The 19,872-nt window shown below is 37.6% G+C and overlaps 1 protein-coding gene across 2 annotated transcripts in view; it reads left to right on the forward strand.

The window, feature by feature from the left end:
- The window catches only part of SHANK2 (SH3 and multiple ankyrin repeat domains 2), a 359,705-nt gene that overhangs the window by 56,499 nt on the left and 283,334 nt on the right, over positions 1-19,872 (forward strand). For both annotated transcript variants that reach the window (XM_054827796.1, XM_054827797.1), the window contains exons 10-14: positions 138-246; positions 510-661; positions 1,462-1,629; positions 4,737-4,853; positions 9,790-9,867. In XM_054827796.1, coding sequence (XP_054683771.1) covers positions 138-246; positions 510-661; positions 1,462-1,629; positions 4,737-4,853; positions 9,790-9,867 — 624 coding nt within the window. The remainder of the gene's footprint in view (positions 1-137; positions 247-509; positions 662-1,461; positions 1,630-4,736; positions 4,854-9,789; positions 9,868-19,872) is intronic.

Below are 19,872 nucleotides of genomic sequence, written 5' to 3' on the forward strand. Positions count from 1 at the left end.
CTGTAGGGCTAATGCTCTCATTATAAAGTCAGGTTCTCCAGGAATGTGAATGGATATTGACATCAGAATATTTCACTTTTCATCAAAATTTTCTTTTTAAAATTAGAGGATGATTCATTTGTCACTCTTTGTTTCAGGCTAATTTGAGAAAATTTATGGATCATGTCCACCATCTCTCAGTGGAAAAAATCACAAAGATGTTGGACCGAGGACTGGACCCAAACTATCATGACCTAGAAAGTGGAGGTCAGAACAATAAAACTAGTGGCATGAAGTAGTACCTTTGGTTTGTTCAACCTAAATTGATTAACAGGCTCAATCTTACACATTCTTTCTGTTGCCTTCCTAACTCTAGGCTAATGGAGTCTGGTTTTGTTGTCCAAAGGAGAAAATTGATAATTTAGGATTTTCTTTGAGCAGCATTTTTAACTTACTATTTTTAAAGCAGATGTTCTTTATTTTCTAAATTTGCTGATCTTTTTTCAAGTACGCGCTCTTCTGTTCTTTAGAAACACCCCTAACTTTGGCAGTTCAGCTTGACAATACAGTAGAAGTGATAAAAGCTCTGAAAAATGGAGGAGCACATTTGGACTTCAGAGCCAAAGATGGAATGACAGCTCTGCACAAAGCAGCCAGAGCCAAGAACCAAGTAACCCTCAAGGTAAATGCTTTCAGTAGCAAATTATACATAATTTTATAGAAAAGAAATATATAAAGGAGAATGTTTTCAGTTAATTACTGTATTGTCCTCAATGGATCCTTTAATATGTGCTTGTTCTAGTGCTTTCTTGTGGCTTTCAAATCTTAGCATTTGCTTTCAATAAAGGGCCTTTTAATCTCTGATATTTTTTTTTTGGTAGGAAGAAAAAGTGATGAAATTTAACCTCATTCATTGAGAGATAGAGAAAGATCTGTCTGAAGAGAATAGCGTTATTGTTGCTTATCTCTTTGAAAGTAAATGCCAGTGGTGTGGATTACACATTATATCTTAGCACAATCTCTCCTGTTTTCTTTTGTATTTTAACAGGTATTCTTAAAACGCCTTGATATTCTAGATTAAGTCTTAGGTTTATGGCTTTTGCTTATTTCCTTTTGACAGATACTCAAATTGCATGACATTTTTGATAAAGCATGTTGTGACTGAAGAGGTGAATGTGTTGCAAAGGCCGATGCGGCATTTTCTGAGATTCTTGAACTTAATGAGAGCATGAAAATTGGACATCGCCACTCATCCTTTCCTTGCTATCCCCATAGATTCCTTTAGATCCTAATTCTTCTGAGGTCATTCCTTAACTTACTTCCTCTGTGCTGCAGCCCATTCTCTCAGCTTATACAAAAGTGAGCAACAAATATACGTTATGGCAAATATCAACCTTGTAAATACTTTTTCAGGTAGAAAAGTCCCTTAACAGTTAGAAGTCCCTCCAAAATATATTTTTCACAGTTTTTGATTGCTTTCAGACCCTTTTAGAACTTGGAGCGTCTCCTAACTACAAAGACAGCTGTGGTCTGACACCACTGTACCACACTGCTATTGTGGGAGGGGATCCTTACTGCTGTGAACTGTTACTTCATGAACACGCTACAGTCAGTTGCAAAGATGAAAATGGCTGGCAAGAAATTCATCAGGTAGGAAAGTTTACGTTTTGTTTGGAGTTGAATTTGCATGAGGAAATGTGCCACGTATGTTTTATGGTTAAACGTTATTTTGAAGGCCGTTTGGATATGTTTAGTCCATGCACACATAAGTATGGAATTACTTTCTTTTTCTGTTTGCTTATTATTTTGCATCCCGCTGTGGTGAATTAGAAGTGGAAACTGTTCCGGTGGAGTTCCGTAACTTTTTGAAGTCCTTTGAAAATTTGTGGATTTTGCTGCAGAATTTGTACTAGTCATATTTATGTAACAGACTCTTGGAAGTTAGGCATCCTATTAGTGGCACTTCAGTAAAAACGTGGAACTTGATCTTTTTGTTAGATTCCAGTTTTAATAACCTTGGTAATGCTTCTTGCATGTTTGTCAGAGGTACTTTCTCCTTTCTCTCTGGTGAACTTTACAGGAAGATTCGAATTCAGGCTCCTGCTGCTAGGATTCAGGATGTTGCGCTGAAGGATGTTAAACTCTTAGGAACTCACCGTTTGAGTCAGTTTTCCTTCCCTGTGTGTGTGGAAACTGGGATTCTAGTGATTTTTCTTTTGCTGTTTGTACGGGGGTTTTCCTTTCTTCTCTTACATATTAAGTGTATGTATAAAGATGGTAGCAATAAGAAAACTTGTTTTTAAAAAGCAATCTTTTGAGGTTTGTAGTGCTCATGATACCTTGAGTCCCAGAATTCATCAGGCGCTGGCACATCTTGGTCAGCTTCATCACAGCTATTGGAAGGGCAGACCTCCTTCCTCACCAAAGACCTAATCTGTATCTCTTAAAAAGACCTGTAATGTTTGGTAAGGCATCAACCTTACAGGCTTGCTTAGGTTATCTAGGCTCACTTTCTTTTCTGTGCACTAATGTTTTCAGTACACAACTTCCTTTCTTCTTTTCTTTGAAAGAAATGAAAGATAGCTTTGGTACCCAAGTTTGGGAAGAAATCTGAGCTTTTTCACTGTGGAAGTGCGCTCAGATCAAAGTAATTTGGATCCGTCTCCAGTAGGGGGAAAAAAAGGATTAATTTACTATCATCGTTTCTGAGGATGTGGAGGAAATGGATTGTTTAGATCAAAGTATTGACTCATCTGGACTCCCTGAAATTATAGAGAAAAATTTCCTTATGTTGAAAACCAGCCTGATATGCATATGGATATAATTTCTCTTAATCAAACAGAGCTTTCCAAACACATTGCATTGGTTGTAATCCTAAATAAATCAATGTTTACATGTGGATTACGGGCAATCTGTTTTCAATAATCAATAATACAAGCATTCCTCAGTGAATTAAGAAGGATGGAGATATGATACAATCCCATATGTTGTCGTCTGTGTGAAGAAGGCAAAGTTACCTCATGTGGCAAGGAAATAATGGGTAGCAAGTGTATTTTTTCATTTTGTTAACACAATCTTTAACTGTAGAAGTGAAGCCTCTGGGTTACTGTTAAAGGGGAAAAGGTAAGGCATTCTGGTGGCAGTTCATGCTGTGCTAGGATAGTAATAAAAAGGACATCCTCTGGAGATACCCATCTCTCTCCATTGACCGTACCAGGGAGCCCTGATGAATGGTTTGGATAGCTCACCTCCCACGCAGACACCTCTAACGGGGGGGAAACGCATTCGCATCTCCCCTGCGCTGGTTGTCTTCCAGCGCCTCCCCTTAAGCTGAGTAAGCATTGTCATCAGATTGGCAAAGAGGAGGCAAATCCCACTCTAGCAAAGGAAGGGAAGTGGAAAAAGCACCTGGTTTTAGTCCAGTTTATTGTAGTAAGGATGGAATGTTGGAATTAGTTCTTGTATTTTAGGAGTTATTTTAATAATTACATCTGCACGTTCATACTTAGATGTTAAGTGACTTTTAGAGACTAGACAGAATTGGTAATTTATAGCTAATTTACTTTAATTTCCTGCACAGTCAGAAACACAGTTACAGTTTGCTGCTGTTACTGCCTTTGCTTGTTGTTGGATGCTTGCTTTCTGTTGCCTAGTGTTAATATGTTCTAGCCGTAATAACGGCTAGCATAATGTCTCCTTTATTTTGGCAAATAATTTGTAAATGAGTAAAATATTTAATAAACATTGGTTTTTCCCTTTCTGTGTGTTGAAAATGGAGGAAGAAAAGATGTAATGGTTAGGATACTAGACTGGGATTTGGGATGTGTCACAGATTTAATTTGTATATTGAGCAGTACACTTAATTTTTCTGATCCAAATTGCAAGATGTGTAGGTTTGTAATTCCCACTGAAGTCAGTAGTAATTAGGTACCTAAGGCAGAGTGAATGGCTTTTTATACCTGTATCTCTCAGCTTAAATTCTATATTATTATACAGGACTGATACTGATCTGAGATGATGCAAAGTTAAAAACATTACACATTGAGAGGTGCTCAGTTGGCGTGCTATAGAGAAGGAGGAGGTCAGCTAAATGAGACTGATGAACGGAAATACTGTGTTTTTTCTCAAACCTATTTGCTAATCAGGAAAGTTTCAAGTGTCACTGGAGTCTCATTCAGAGAGATTTATTTCCAAGTATTCAGGGTCTAACATTTTCTTTGTGTGACCGATAAAGTAATTCTTGAAGACTTTTCCCTCTTGGATCAGTGCCCTGTATATACTGTGTGTCTATCTGACGTCACAGAATCAAGATGATGATTACTTGAACTTTGGCCAGATTTCCCCGAACTGTTTTCACACCTTAAAAGCAAGCTTTAGAAATGTGATCATCTTCAGTGCCATCTAGTGGGCAACTTCCTGAAGATTAGCAGGACCAAAAAAAATCTGTTAGTCTGCTTGTCATATTTGACAGTTACGAATATTAGTGGATAAAAAGTGCCAAACTTTGTATTTTCTCAATCTCTTAAACGGTCGTTCCTCAAATAAGCAGTGCGTAAACTTATGCAGAGAATTGCTGTACCCGAAGTGCACACGTTGGTGTTTACAGGCAGGTATGTACATCTGGGTGTTAATCCTCCCATTCAGTCCAGGTTCTAAAAATTAGACCCTAAGTTAAGTAACATCTTTGCTAAAAATATTTACCTGGAACACTTGCCTAGATTGTACAATAACCAAAATATGAATGCATCTCTTTGCAGGCTTGCCGATATGGACACATCCAACATCTAGAGCACCTCCTCTTCTACGGTGCCGATATGTGTGCGCAGAATGCCTCGGGAAACACAGCGCTGCACATCTGTGCCCTGTACAACCAGGTGAGCCGGCACGCACCTCCTCTGCCAGCAGACCAGTGCTGCAGAGTCCTACCGTCCTCCTTCAGTCGCATAAAGGTCTCTGGCCGGAGCTGAGGGGTGCCTGGGGTCCCCTCTGTGTGGCTAAGTGGGAGGGATGTCCTGCTTTGGGAGAAGATGGGTCCAGGGAGTCCAGTCCCATGGAGACTGGAAACTGATGCTGTAAGAGAATGACAAGTAGCCAGGAAAAAAAAGGCATAATTGAGGTACAAATGCTAAATCTTTTATGTCCATCCACAGAAACAGAGGCTTGTTGAGTTTTCTGTTGAAGGAGTTTAGTAGTTTGGTGTTAGGTTTTCCTGAGATGCAGTTTCCTCACTTTTAATAAATGGATTTTGGAATAAATTTCCCGTTATTATTGATCTGTAGAGGAAAGTTACGCTGAAGGAGAATGTAGTTCATTATTTTTCATTTGATTTATTTAATATGCAATGAAGTGTTACAGCTTTTAAACAGTGGTCTTAGAAACTAGAAAGTGCATAATTAAAAACTGTATTATTAGTATTTTATTCACTGATTACAAATAGGGCTGCTTATTGTAGGTAGCAAGAGTATACATATTAATTAGAAAATAAAACAATGCCATATACTACCGACTTAAATTTATTTTTAGTGTCATATCTAAATATTTGTTTCCTATTTGAGATTTATTGCTGTTTTGCTAGAATTTAAATTAGAATACAATAAGAAATACTTGGAAAATACTGTGGAAATCTATCTGTAGATTATACAGAAGTGATAGGATTCTCTGCTGTTTACAACTTGTGTAGTCATTTACAAATAATAGAACCATTTGATTTGATAGCATTTTATACTCTTTGCATGGATGGGATGGAGAGGGAATGAGTTTTACAACTGTGTTAAAACACAGTGTATATAATGTTACATTGAATTAGGAAAACACAAGTCATGAGATGTGACTGCAACTAGTGAAACATCTGTTAAAGCATCTGCTTCTTAATTAATTACCATCTTAGTTTTTTTTCAAAAGTCTTGTCAAGATAGATTCCTTGATTAGGTCTAAAACACTCTCAACTTTTTAAAAAATGGAATTTTGGGAATAATTTGACATTTTTCAAGACTGTTGACTTGATGTACGTGTCATAATTGCTATCAATTCATAAAGAATCTAGCCGTACAAATCTTCCCCATGAATGCTGATTATTTGAAGTACGCAGCGTATCCGTGGGAGCTGTACCTCTATGGACTCCTTCTTGCTCACTGCCTACCAAGCATCTTCAACAGGCTGTCAAGTACCTGCGTCAACTAGTTTAAGGTTAGCAGTAGTGTATTTGCTCAGCTTGGATGGCTTCTGCAACTATAGGCATACGAAGTTTTTGGAAGTTGGCACTTGTTAAAATTCCTAGAAAATTTTAGAGAAATTAAATTCACCTTCATCTCAACAAGAATTTTGCATTTAGGCTTCCCATGAAGAGCTTAATGTGTAACTATAAACTCTTCTTCTGTTGAAAAACATATTTTAAAATATTCACTTTAACCTCATTTACTTCACTTTTCTTGAGAGAGAATTTTGAAGCCTGGACCGTAATGCGCATATAAAATTAAAAACGTGAACTCATCTTATTTTTTTGGTTTTTTTTTTTTTTTAACCATTTTATTGCAGTATTTTCATGACTATAGTTGTTTACAAGATCATACACTTTTAGCAAAGGTTATGCAGTATGATGCTGCAATTAGAATAGTCCTGCAGAATGACAGTATTTTTCATGTAGAGATGTGATTTTTTTTCCTGCCCTCAATGAAAAAAAGTTATTCTGTAGAAGACTTGGAGACTCTAATTGAAATTGCATCTACAAACTTGCAAATATTTTCATAGTCATTAAGCTTGGCTTTGTGAATGGAAGTCAAACATCTTGTGACTACACTGTTGGGCTTCTGTTTTCCTTAATCAGGTATATGTGAAAATTAAAAGTTTTTTTCTCAGGGTGCTGTGAACAGTAACCTATGCAGATTTTTTTCAGTGTCCCTTTTATTGAAAGTTATTAGCTAATGTGGAAGGAATGATGTTGGCCTTTTCTGGATGGAGAGGATGGGAAGGACAGCAGTATCCTTTTTACCTCTTGATTCCTGTAGATGGAGTCATTACCCATTTGATTTTTGCCTGCCAATCTTCCCTGGGTAATTTTCTTGGAATGCTTTCTAAAGTTGGTAATTCTGGTTTCCCAAGTGTCAACTAAGTGCTGATCTGAATAAATTTTTGGTTTTTTAAAGTTATTTTATGGCCATCCAGTAACTGAATAAAATCTAGACAGATCTTATGCCTCTCTATTTTGCAAATAACTATGCTGGAATGAATTGTGCCTTCTTTCAGTCAGTGAATTGGATTCTATATGAAAACTGTTTAGTATTAAATCAGTTAATTGAGTCTCAAACAACAAATTGAATCTAATCTGCTGACAAGCCCACACTTCTCTGTGAAATTCTTTTTAATCTTAAGAAGGCTAAAAAGCTACTGCATATTCAATTTAGGTATGAGATAATGAATGAACAATACTAAGCTCTCAATATCAGAAGTTACTACATTGTCAGAGCTAAAATATGTGCAAACGGGAGTTATGGCGTTCGTAGGCAGCACCTTAACAATGGAGAGCTCTAAAATGTGGATTTTCTGTTGAATTAACAAAGGAAAAGTAATCAGAATCATTTCTGGTGGTGACTTTTTTGCTTATTCTCCCTAGTTTGTTCCTGCAAGGATGGGGAGGAGGCAAAAGGGAGAGAAGATGAAGCTAAGAATGCTTCTGTTTGTTTTAAAAGAATAAACAAACAAATGCAGTACTTCATCCAAAACAAGTTTTCTTGAAAATTCTTATGTTGAACAACTCTGACCACTTTTGTCAAAACATTTGTTACCAAACCATTTCATACATAAATCACTTTGGTTTTTGTTACACTGCAGACAGCTTATTTAAAAACTCTACATGATTTACAAATTTAACTGTGTAATTCTTTTGCTTTTGTAGTGTTGAATTATTTGTTCTGATAACCAAATAGTAATCAACCAATAAATGCAGTGTGTCTCTTAATATCATTATTTATATCCTCAAGTTCTTGATCAAATTTGGGCATTTTAATGCCAAAGGGTTCTACTAACATTTCCAGTATGTTTACTAAAGCAGTACCTGGTGGAATAGTGGAACAGTTGTTATTACAGGAATCTAATACAGTGTGCAAACCTAGAATCATTTAGGAGCCAGTCAAAAAGGAATTCGTGGAAAAGTAACCCTGAAAAGATTTGACTTTTTATTTTATTTATTTTTTAACCTGGAGCTCTTCATCTAGATTGCAGCATGTTTACTTCTTTTGGATGATGGCTAATAGAGAATAAGGAAAAATGAGAAAAACATTTTGACATTTTACACATTGCTCTTGGTCTTCCTACATTTACTGATATAGAGAACACACCTAATGTGAAGATTTCAGTGCAAACAAATGACACTACTTCAATTAATTATATGTCATTAAAAAATTGCTGTCTATGAGATGATGGTTGATATACCATCTTGAGATGTGATCCGTTCTGTTGTTTCAGTCTGTTATGCAGAATAGGAAGTGTGGGGGAAAAAAGGATATCTTTGTGGAGTACTGAATCTCTGTGAAAGTGTAGGATAGCCTCTTCCCCAGATATATTTGGGATAATCCTGTGATGGGGAAGAGTTAATGGGATCAAGAATCTGATGTGCTAAATTAGAAAACACAATGGTGAAAATTATTTTCAATCATAATTTCTGCACATTCACTTATGACTCAGAATCTAGTAAATAAGCTTCATTTCTGTCACTAAAATAGATAAATTATATGATTGTTTTCTCTGGCTGCAAATTTACTGTTAAAAGCGAAAGGTAGCACATTGAAATACCTCATTAGGTAGAATTCCATAACACAACATGATAAGAAATCTGGAAAGCACAACGAAATTAATAGAAATATTTAACAATAAACATAAAAACATTTTGAAATGTCAACTGGTCTGCATAAGGTCCGAAGATGAACATTAAAGAGGACAAGTAGGGAATATATCAAAAATATCATCAAAAAGCCTAGTATTCTGAGAACTGTGCCACAGAACCATGGAGGATTTCTAGCAGATGATGGTCAGTTGTATTGTACAGCAGTGCAGAGTAGAGACTTAAGCAGTACACTGTATTTGTTCAAAAATATTGTGTGGAAGGGATTTCGTTGGCAGATTTCCTCAGTTCAGAGGATCTGAAGCCATACTTTTCTCGTTAGAAGGACTGTATTGGGTTTGTGCTGTAACAGTATTTTTTAGGGGAAAAGAGAGAAGGTAAAATGGGTCAGCACAGTGTCTATAGGAAGACCAAATAATTTCAGGTATATTTTTAAAAAAATCATGCATTAAATCTTTAAATTAAAGATAGGTTGAAAAAACCCCAAAATTAGTACATGCAAGTGGTAAAACCGCTTTGTTTAATTTTTAGCAGTAGGGGAAGATATCGTTCGCCCCAGGTACTGTTTACTATAGTGTGAGCAGTACTGTTTTCCCTAAAAAATAGGCAAAACCCATATGAGAGTCAAATTTCATTTCGAACTAACGCATTTTCTGCGAAATCTGATTTGTCAAGTACGGAACTTCCCCAGTACAGTTTCTTAAAAATTCACTAAGATGTTTACCTCTCACATTCTTCTACAATATTTTACACTTGCGTATTGTTTCTACTCTAACACTGCAAAGCACCTGAAGCCTTGTCATATTTAAAATACTATTTTAATAACTTAATTTCTCAGATAATTTATTTATATTATTTTGTTTTGTTCTTATCTAAAAAAAATATATACCAAACAGCAACACGTCTCATAGCCACAATATCTCTTTAGTAACTAAAGACACTTATGAACAAGTTCACTCTTCTGCTATTTTCAGGAGAACTGTGCAAGAGTGCTGCTGTTCCGGGGAGCCAACAAGGAGATTAAGAATTACAACAGCCAGTCTCCATTTCAGGTAAAAAAAGAAATACCCCTTTCTTCTGCCCCTTAGAAATATTTGCCAGAAACTCTCACGCGAACTTGGTTTGTGGAGAATTTGCACTGCACAAGGCTGAAAACAGCTGGAGAGTAAGATAACTATCATTTTGAAAACTATGGCTTTTGTGTAATAAGTGAAGAAGTCCTGGAATAATTAGGAATGAGAGAAAAATCACTCTCTCTTAGCTGGTCTGATGTCACTGAGTTTGAGAATTATATGAGCGGTTGATGACAAAACATGAAATCGTTGGTGTCCTGCGGTTGGATGTGCTTTGCTCTGTGATTATCTCCAGTCCGTGCAAGAGAGATCCAAGGAGTGACTGGGCAGCTAAGCTTTCCTTGGCTTCTCTTGCCTCAGCCAGAAAGAAGCTCGTCCTTCCTTGGATGCGAGGCCAAAGAGCTGGGCTACGTTTCAGGGATGAGATTGATTTATTGCACTGTCAGCGGTAAAAGTTGAAGCTCTCATTTATATCTGCAAAAGAAAATGAAGTCTTTCTTTGGATTATTCAAAATTAACTAGATGGTTTTTCACCATTTTCTTATATAAAAGTACTTTCAGAAAGCTTAATTAAAAACCCAAATGGAAGAAAATTGTTTGTCCAAAGGGCTGTCAGGTGTGCCTGACAACCTTACGCCCTTATTTCTGAAGCAGTCTTAATTAGCCTGGATTTCAGAGAAACATTCATAATGCAAATTGACATGTGAGAAATAGGGATGAAAGCTGTAATGTTTTAAGCAAAAGGAACAGAAAGAATTTTGTTCAAGTTACAGAAAATAGTGCTTCTGGAAAAATGATGGCACGGTACTGGTAAAAGGAACTGTCCTGTAGTGAAACATGAGGGGACTGTTTCCCAAAACCAAGTAGTCTTTCAACCAAAAGAAATCCTGATTTCCTTTTGCTTGTTGTATCTTTCCCGTTACATCCTCGACCCACTTTGGATAATGCTGGCATGGAATTCAAGGAAGACTGCCTTTTCTCTCATGCTTTGATAAGTAAAATAATTGCAATATTAACTATGCCCATGTGGGTCTCTGAGTTGGCTCCTCAAAGTTTATGTGTAGATAACACCTCTGAGTTTCAGGCTTCCAAAAAACCTCAGCCAAATATTTCTACATCAGTTTAATTATCTCCATATTTTGAAGGTTTTCTGGATGTAAGTTGTGTATCTCAAGAGCTTAAGAGTTCTGCCTGCAAATCCCAGTCAGATCATTGTTTACTTTTTGGGACCATTTTCCCAAAACTGGAGAAACAGTGCATTAATAATTTAATTTTAGGCACCATTTTTGGACTGCTAATAGTTTGCCATCTAAATATATGCTAAGCACAAATTCACTAAGTACTAGATACTAAAAAATGGAATAAGAGTAAACCCCAGTTATTGGAGGGATGGGTTCCAGTGTCATCTCTTTACTGTGAGAGATTAGATTATTACTTTATATCTTTGAGATTAACTTTTCTTTTTGTTTTAGGGTTTTATGTGGGCAGGGTAAACGGCAAGTAGAATAGTTTCTATTTGTCTTCCTCTGTGTGTTGACTGCTGCCACATTCTTGTTCTTCCTCTTACAACAGAAAAATACAGGGGAGAAAGGCAGAAAAGAAAATCTTTGTAAAAGCTAGTGCTGATGGTTGTAGGGCTTCAAGAAGCGAAGGATGGCTAGCCAGAGCTAAATAAAATCAAATGAGCACAGGGGGCAGAAGAAATAATTTCAAGAGAAAGGTGTCGCTGTGGAAGTGCACTTACTGACCAGTGAACTATGTCCTCTCCCTATGGAATAAAATCCTGTTTGTGGTTGTTTATTATATGTTACACTTCTGATGCTTGGGCTTTTGACTGATCACTCTTCCCCTGGCATGGACAGAAGGACTGACAATTAGGTTGGCTTTGTTTTGTCCTTTCTAGGTCCACTTCCTGAAAAAAAGGAAATTCCCATCTTTTTACTCTATGATGTCTTATTTTTAGACGTAGGGAATGTAGGAAAAGTTCTAGTTTTTCCGAATGGAGTGAGTAGAAAAAAACCCTGACGCCAGCACTGCAATAAAGCAGCATCAGAATTAATTCTTTGCCATCTGTCTGTTGCTGACCCAGTCGATCAGACACCACAAGTGGAGCTGTTATAAAATTATGCAGAATCCCCTTGAGTTAATAGGATTTTGCATACTAAAAATGTTTACTCATGTAATCAGTAGCAAGGAACATCGAAGCGTCTCATATGTACATAATGAGAACGGTTGTAGCTGCAGCATCTATTCCTTTGAGTAACCTCCATTATGTTCTTTTCTCAGAAATCTAAAAGGATGATTCTTTTAAATTGCTGCTTAGAAAATCGATGATATGAAAACTGTGCTATTCTGTAAAACAAAAAGTAGCCAGACATGGAGAAATTTGTGTGTTGCTTTCAGGGCCTGCCAAGGCTTTATTTATTTTGATGAAAATGAGCAGCAGAGTTTGTATCTAGCATCAGTGTCCAATGAATGTAGTGTAATTTTACCACCAAAGAAAAAGAGATGTGCATGCGTTCACTTCTTACCAAATCACTATGTTTATTAAAACAAGCATGTGTTTACCGGATCATATGGAAGGAAAACTAATCTGGGCTGAACTCTGTGCCACTTAATTCAGGTATCCCACACTGTGTATGCCCCTCTGCCGGGGATCTGGCTGTGCTTTTGGCCTTTTCAGTGTCTAGCAGAGTTACTAGTGGAATGGCATTGCCAGGTGTTGAGGCCATGAAAAACCTTGCTGGTATTTCCCAATTAAGCACCGAAGCTTTTATTAGCTACCTTTGAAGGAATGTGTTTCATCCTGACTGATTACTGGGGTTCATTAAGTTAGTAATCAGTGTTGAGTACAGTTGATGTCACTCACAGCCGAATGTCTGTGTGTGACTGTCAGCCTTAATAGATTGTGCTGCTGATAGGCTGTACTCTGCAATAACACAATACTGGTCAGCAGAAATGTCTCTGTATGTTTTTTGTGGGGTCCCTCCCTACTGATAAGTATTAACGCTTGTATGAGTGCGGGGTCAATCTTCTCCCTCTGTCTTCCCCGTATATGTTCCAAGTAGATGAGGGCAATTCCTGCATCACCATCCTCGGTCCAAGTCTGAGAATTTTTTGGGTACTGAGCATTTTGGTTAAGGACTGACTAGCAATTAGAGTTAAAATGAGACCTGTGCCACGTCATTATACTATATTGCCAATTCTGTTTATTAATCACTTATCCATCCCGTCTTGGCTGGGTAATCCAAGTACCTTATACACTAATTATTCTGTGCTAACAGATGGAAAAAACCGTTGGCATTACAGAGCTAGAAGTGCTGGCTAATAATACAGTGTTATATACGTTGTGCTTGGCCATTTTTTTTTTGAAGTAACCAAAATTGGAGCAGGTCTGTGCTTTCATTGGTAGCACTGAACTTGGACGTGCCCTCAACCATGCCTGCTGTAAGTACTGCTGATGCCTCTGCAACCATTCGTACCTTGTGATAGAGCTTGCTGAAACATGATGTTCACCACCAACGTACAGTACATCAATTTACAGCTCTCATATACTGGCTTATGAAATGCTGAACTGTAACTTCTGTTCCAGCTATAGGTTAGCTTTAAAGTTTCCAGTGGTTTTAGGGTTTTTCTTTATGTTACAGTTTCTATTTTATTGGTAAAATGTCCCAAAATATCCTTTAAAAAAAGCCATGATATCCTATCAATGTCCATAGCTACGTAGTTTTCTGCACATTTTATGTGTTCCTAGATGAATGTGAAATAATTTCTTACTATCTAGCAAATATTAATCCATTAACTCAGAAATATCAATTTTGCAGTGTTTACAAGCTGTTGAAATTCTATTGTGTAAGTTAAAATGAACATACACATTGTTTATCATGTTTTTCCTTTTTCTTTTAGTGAGCAGAAGCTCTATGTGAATAATTTACATGTTTTCATATGGGCTATAAAGCACTTTCAAGCTTAGAACTAATAGACCTAATAATTAGTCAGTGTTTTGGAAGCATATGTGTTGAAATATACAGAAGAACTATTCTGACGTGACATTTAGTGACGCCTTTTAACGGCGCACTTGTACCTGAGAGTGATTTCTCTCTCTGATGTACCTTATTACAGGCCATTGCTATCCCAAATCAGCATGAGTTATTAATGCACTTATGTTACATAGATGGCAGGAGGAGCAGCAATCTTCCAGGTCCACTGCAGGTAGAATTGTTCTTTTCAGTGTGTTGGCTGTACATCTATTTTCAATTGCTCATATTTTTGCCAGATTTGAATAATTTGAAATGAAATTTTCCATGCCTGGTATCTCAGGCGGCATTGTTCGGAAAAACAAAATGATTCAGCTATTTCGGAGTATGGGTGAGGGAAAACATGTGGTGTTTTGCTCATACTGAAAAACTCTGTTGACCCACCTCTCCTCGTCCCATCTCCCCTGTTGTGTTGTGTTGTGTTGTTTCGTTTTGTTTTCTTTAATTGCCCTGCATGCTGTCAGTGATCTCCATGTTAATAACGTGGCAGAGTAAACCGGTTTGCAGTCTGACTCAAATACAGGGGCTCCAAAATCAAACTGCAGTATTTGGCAGCTAAGCTGGCTGGGGGGAAGTACAGACAGGCACGGTTGGGGAGGGGTAAGTAATCGTTGAGCTTGGGGATGGGTGAGAAAGTACAAGACTGGCTGAGACTCAGGCTGGGAGCCTGAGCCTGAAAAAGTAGAGTGAATGGAGCAACACCAGCATTGATGGGGGTCTTGGGAAGATTTTTAATTGTCGTGGGTAGAAGAGAAAGAAGAGCAGAGGGGAAAATGGATGAAAAGGTAATGTTGGGGAGGAAGGCTTGGACTGCGGAGACTGAGCTGGGAGGATGGGGCTGCCACAAGGTGGACGTGCAAGCGATGCTCCCAGCTCTGCTAGTGGTCTGTAAAAAATCAGTCTTGTTTATTATCCAGCACATCACTAGAAAGGCTTCCCCAAACTCAATTTTAATTTAGGTTATTATAATTTTTAATTTCCATCTTTTGGTTTAATTTTACAGACAAAGGACAAGAAGTTATTCTCAGGTATTTTTTCTCTGACTTATTTTTGAAAGGATGAAACCCTGAGAAATCTAATTTTAAACCCAAAAATATTATTACTCCGGTGCCTCAAAAGGCATCTTTACAAATACAAAGTGATATTTTCTCTCAATGTTAAAATATGTAACCTGTGTTAATGGAGCATATGAATTACACAAGGACTTTTTTTTTTTTGCCAAGTATTTATTTTCATCCTAATTCCTTTCCTGAAGCACCTGTGTGAAGAATGCATCATTGAATATTGTGTATTATTGGCAAAAAAATATAGCTCTCTTCTCATGATGCATTCTGCCTTTAGTCAGACTTTCAGCTTTTTCCAGCTTTTGTCCTGATGTGAGTCAAATAATGGAATTTATTCATACTTGCTGTGGTTGGTTTAGGGGTGGTTTGTTTTTTTTTTTTTTTTAAAGTTAGGTCACTGCTTGTGTTGATCAGTTACATTGTGTTTTGCAGTACAGAAATAATAAGTAAAGGACAATCTGTCATGGAAGAGTATACAGTCTAATTTATGCTTACTCATTATTTGTGGTATTTAGATACTGATGAGAAAAGATTTAAGGTTTTAACCATGTAAAAACCCCAAAAGTACTAGAATAAGTGTAATAAAAAATTCTGCAGAATGGGTTTTTAAGACTTGAACATAGAGGTGTTAGTAAGAGTTGCGTGTAGCATTTTTAAATCTACAGAAGTGATCATACCAGAACAAACTAAGGATTTTCCCTTTAAAAATAACAGTGTGTTAACATGTACATTTGTAGGCATATTCAACGTAAATTCTTAGAAAGACATAATTAAAATAACAAAATAAAAAAAAAAAAAGAGGAGAGGTCTCATGGTGATGCAAACCATGATTAGTTATGATATGTTTTCTCATCAGCTACCTTGAAGTGCCGTTTATACAGAGGAACCCACGTTCTCATTTCAGAAAAAGTCTTTTTGGGAATTTTACGCATCGCCTTGGGCATATTTATGCCTTTTGTGGTGCTGATACGGTATGTGTTAGCGTATTAGGGAAATGTTGCCGAATGAAAATATTCCCGAGAATAGTAGAGATACAAGTTACTGTTCCAAGTAACACTTCCAACATGAAAGTGCTCGATGGCAAGTGAGAGGTGACCTCAAATGTCAGCGGATTTCCTGCTATTGTCAATTTTGAAGTACTGGCAAACTGTTAGACAGATGCTTCTCCTTAGCGACACATGAAGTACAATTACCGAAGGTCGGTATTTGGTTCGTTATACAGCTGGTGACAAGAAGATAACAAAGCAGAATGCAATAGTCTTGCTGAAAACATGAGACAGCAAAGATGCTTCTGCCTCAGCTACTTCTGAAGATATTTCACCTACTTTTGAAACGTCAGACCTCAGCCTGAGGGGCTTTCGCTAATACTCTCGCTTGGCTTGGTAAGGGCTGGATGTAGTAAGAGATACAGGAGCAGAAAAATACATATGGGTACAGAATGGGGTTAAAATTCATTCACCTTGGCCCAGTGATGGTTTGCATAGTGCTGGCTGATCACTCCTAACCTTCCTCTTAACCCCTGTCATTTTTCAGAAAAGCAGACAAATGGAAGTAATATAGTACAACATAAAGAAATTAAATTATACGATTATCTTTTATTGAGAAGGGCAAAATATTGCCACACTTGGAGATGCTAAAAAGACTTACTGCAGAATGTGCCTTTTTAAAAAAACAACTGTGCGGCAACAACAGCTTTTTATGTGACTGTAAACTTATGGAGGAGTGTCCATGAGACCATCTTTTGTGTTGTGTTCCATATAAACGATCTGAGACCCTTTTTATTTCCCCCCCCCCCCCCCTTTGCACTTTCTCTCCCCGCTCAGACAGGGGTGTCCAGCTGAAATGCCTCAGGTGTTTCCACATGCAGCAGGATTTCCCTGGGAAAAACGATGTCTCACGGGTAGCTAGGAGCCAATCTGTTTGTTTTTCCACCAAATGGATAAAATTCCAAAAGCTCAGAAGCAATCAAAACTAGGTTATAAAAGGGAACAAATTAAGCAAACTAAATTGTAAGGGTCACTACCAGTTCTTGCCTCAAAGTAAGAAAGGCTTGTGTAGGATTCAGACGCGATTAGTTGTCGTGGATGAAGTCGCAAGAGGCAACGGAGATTCGTATAATCTTAATTTAATTATAGGATTTTGACAGCAAGATTGAATATTGCTCCTGTGATTTTGTTTATATTATATCCTAGAAGAGAAGGCAGCAAGGGTAAGTTCTTAAATAGCCTGATCATAACTAAGCAGTCAGACATAGCGTAGCTTATCCTTGTAAAAGGGTCAGCTGTGACAACTGTGTGTGTTTTTTTTCTGTAGCTGTAAAGAGCATGGTAGATCTTGTCATTGGAAATACTTTATTTCATTGTTGTGTCTATCAGAAGAAATTTTTGTATTTTTTATTGCTTTAGAGCAAATTTGGGACGAATAAATGTGTCTCTAAGCCATCAAAAAACTCCATTAGTCCTAAGATTGGAGCTATATGAACAAGATTAACATCAAATGTCCATTTATTTGCGTTGCGTTGTTGCCAGGGTTTTACATGTATTGAAATGGTAATGATAGGCATCGAATAGGCATCTAGAGAATGACAGATATCCAGTATTTTTTTTCTCAATGTTCTTGCAGAAAAGTATACTATATCAGACTCTGCTCCAGATTTAACTGCAGGAGAGATAAGAGATGTTCTTTTATGAATTCTTGATTCCTGTACCTGTATATGTGGTATAAGAAGGTTAAACCTTATGGGAAATTTGTTTCACAAACCATAGATAAGCATGCTTGCAGTAATCTGCTACACTTCATTTTTTCTTATTGTTAAACCATGTTATTTTGAGATATTAATACCATTCAGTTTCTCTACAAAAGGTAAAACCTTACTACATTTTGTATGCTGCTATTATGTGTATGTAATAGCATTAGTGACACTGGTTGAATTAGTCAATACTAATGAACCAGAAATGTCAGAGAAACTGAAATCCACCTTTTGTGCTGAGGCTGCTTTTGCCATGGTGACCAGGATGCCCAACAGTGTCCTGCTGTTCTCCTGTGTTCCTCTATCTGCGGGTATCCAAACGGATTGTCACAACTTCAGACTAGCTTTGAGGAAGAAAAGTTTTATGCTGAGGGTGGGGAGGCACCGGCACAGGTTGCCCAGAGAGGTGGTAGATGCCCCATCCCTGGAAACATTCAAGGTCAGGTTGGACGGGGCTCTGAGCAACCTGGTCTGGTTGAAGATGTCCCTGCTCATTGCAGGGTGGTTGGACTAGGTGACCTTTAAAGGTCCCTTCCAACACAAACCATTCTGTGATTCTATGAACTTACACTTGCATTTCCGGGCAGTGATGTTTTTGGTTTGTGTCCATGCAGTGCTGACCGCAACCCGTGAGCAGGGCTCGTGGGCACTTCAGGTCTGCAAGTACGGATTAATGATTGTAGTTACGATGGATGGGTGATGGTGGTGGTGTGATCTCTTGCTTTTGCACGGCTACACAGATTATTCGGTGTTAATTTCTGGCAATATCCAAGTGAGTTCTTGTTGCTTATAGAAATGGAGGATCTATGCCTCTAGGAGAGACTTAATATCTTCTTGCATTGCCATTTGGAGAGAACATTCATGACAAGCAGTTGGCATACGCTGCTGTCCCGTGTCCATCTTCTTCAGCGTATGTAATTGGCGTTGACTTTTACTAGACTACTATATCCAAAGGTTTTATTATAGTTAACCCACAGACTTTGGAACAAATCCACCAAATGTATCAGGTAAAATAATCACAGTATTTTACTAACCTGATGCATTTTACCCTAAGTAAGGCCTTTTTAAAAGCATTTTCAGCCATTCGGGTTAGCAGTTTAAGCAACACTGTATTATTAAGTGTTTGCAGGATTGAATCCCATAAACAGTTTTTGCTGTGAAATAGTGGGCAGTATCTACTGCCTGCTGTGAGTAGGAAGACATTTTTCTGAAAGTGTTTGGGGAAGAAGCTGCTAATATAGCAGCACATTTTGGCTTTTCTATGAGGTAGGACTGCCTTCAGAGGTGAAAGTTTTTACCCTGCAGCAGCGCAGACCTATACACGCTTTAGCTGGATTTTCTGTATAACCTGACATTTAGTGTAATTTCAAGGAAAGCAAGATCTAGCAAACAGCACACTCTCTCAATCTTTTTCTAAAAGAGTTCTGCTGAAGAAGATTGCATTTCATGGCTTTTTGATTTAGCATATTATTGGGGGGGGGGGGAAGGAAGAAAATTTATTACTGGCTATGTCTTATCTGATTCATCTGATGCTGCAACCTGGCGTTATCTGCTTTTAGTAAATATTCCTTTGGAATTGCTGCTCGCCCATGTAGCAGTAATAAGGATTATGTAATAACTGGCTTTTGATGGCTCTTTCCAGCTTGAGCTAGATTTTCCCATGGAATGAGTCCGTAATTGTAAATGTGCATGTATCACACTGTCTGCTTTTTCTTTCCCATGTTAATTATTAAAACATAAGCATAGAAAAACGCATCTTATTTGAGTGACTTGCTAGATGGCATTTTAGTAGAGAAGCAGAAAGATGTGATTTATTTCTCTACTTTTAAAGTAGAAATAAACATTAATTTTCCCATACGTACAGTGACCGTGGAGGAGGCTTAATACAATCTGTCCGAAGGAGGGTAACCTAAAAATCATAATTATTTCTCATCCAAAGAAACAGGAGGAAATAAAAGAATGCCGTGAAGCAGCGAAGTTGTGTCTGGGATGAATTTGGCTGCATGTTCCTCTTTTGCTTTCTGACACATTTCATGATAACTTTAATCGACTTTCCGGTATATTCAGTTCAACGCTTTCTGGCAAGCTGGTTCTTGCATAACAACGGAGCCTTTTGTCATAGGAGTTAAGTTTG

The sequence above is a fragment of the Grus americana genome, chromosome 5 (assembly GCF_028858705.1).
Source record: "Grus americana isolate bGruAme1 chromosome 5, bGruAme1.mat, whole genome shotgun sequence".
Lineage (NCBI taxonomy): Eukaryota > Metazoa > Chordata > Aves > Gruiformes > Gruidae > Grus > Grus americana.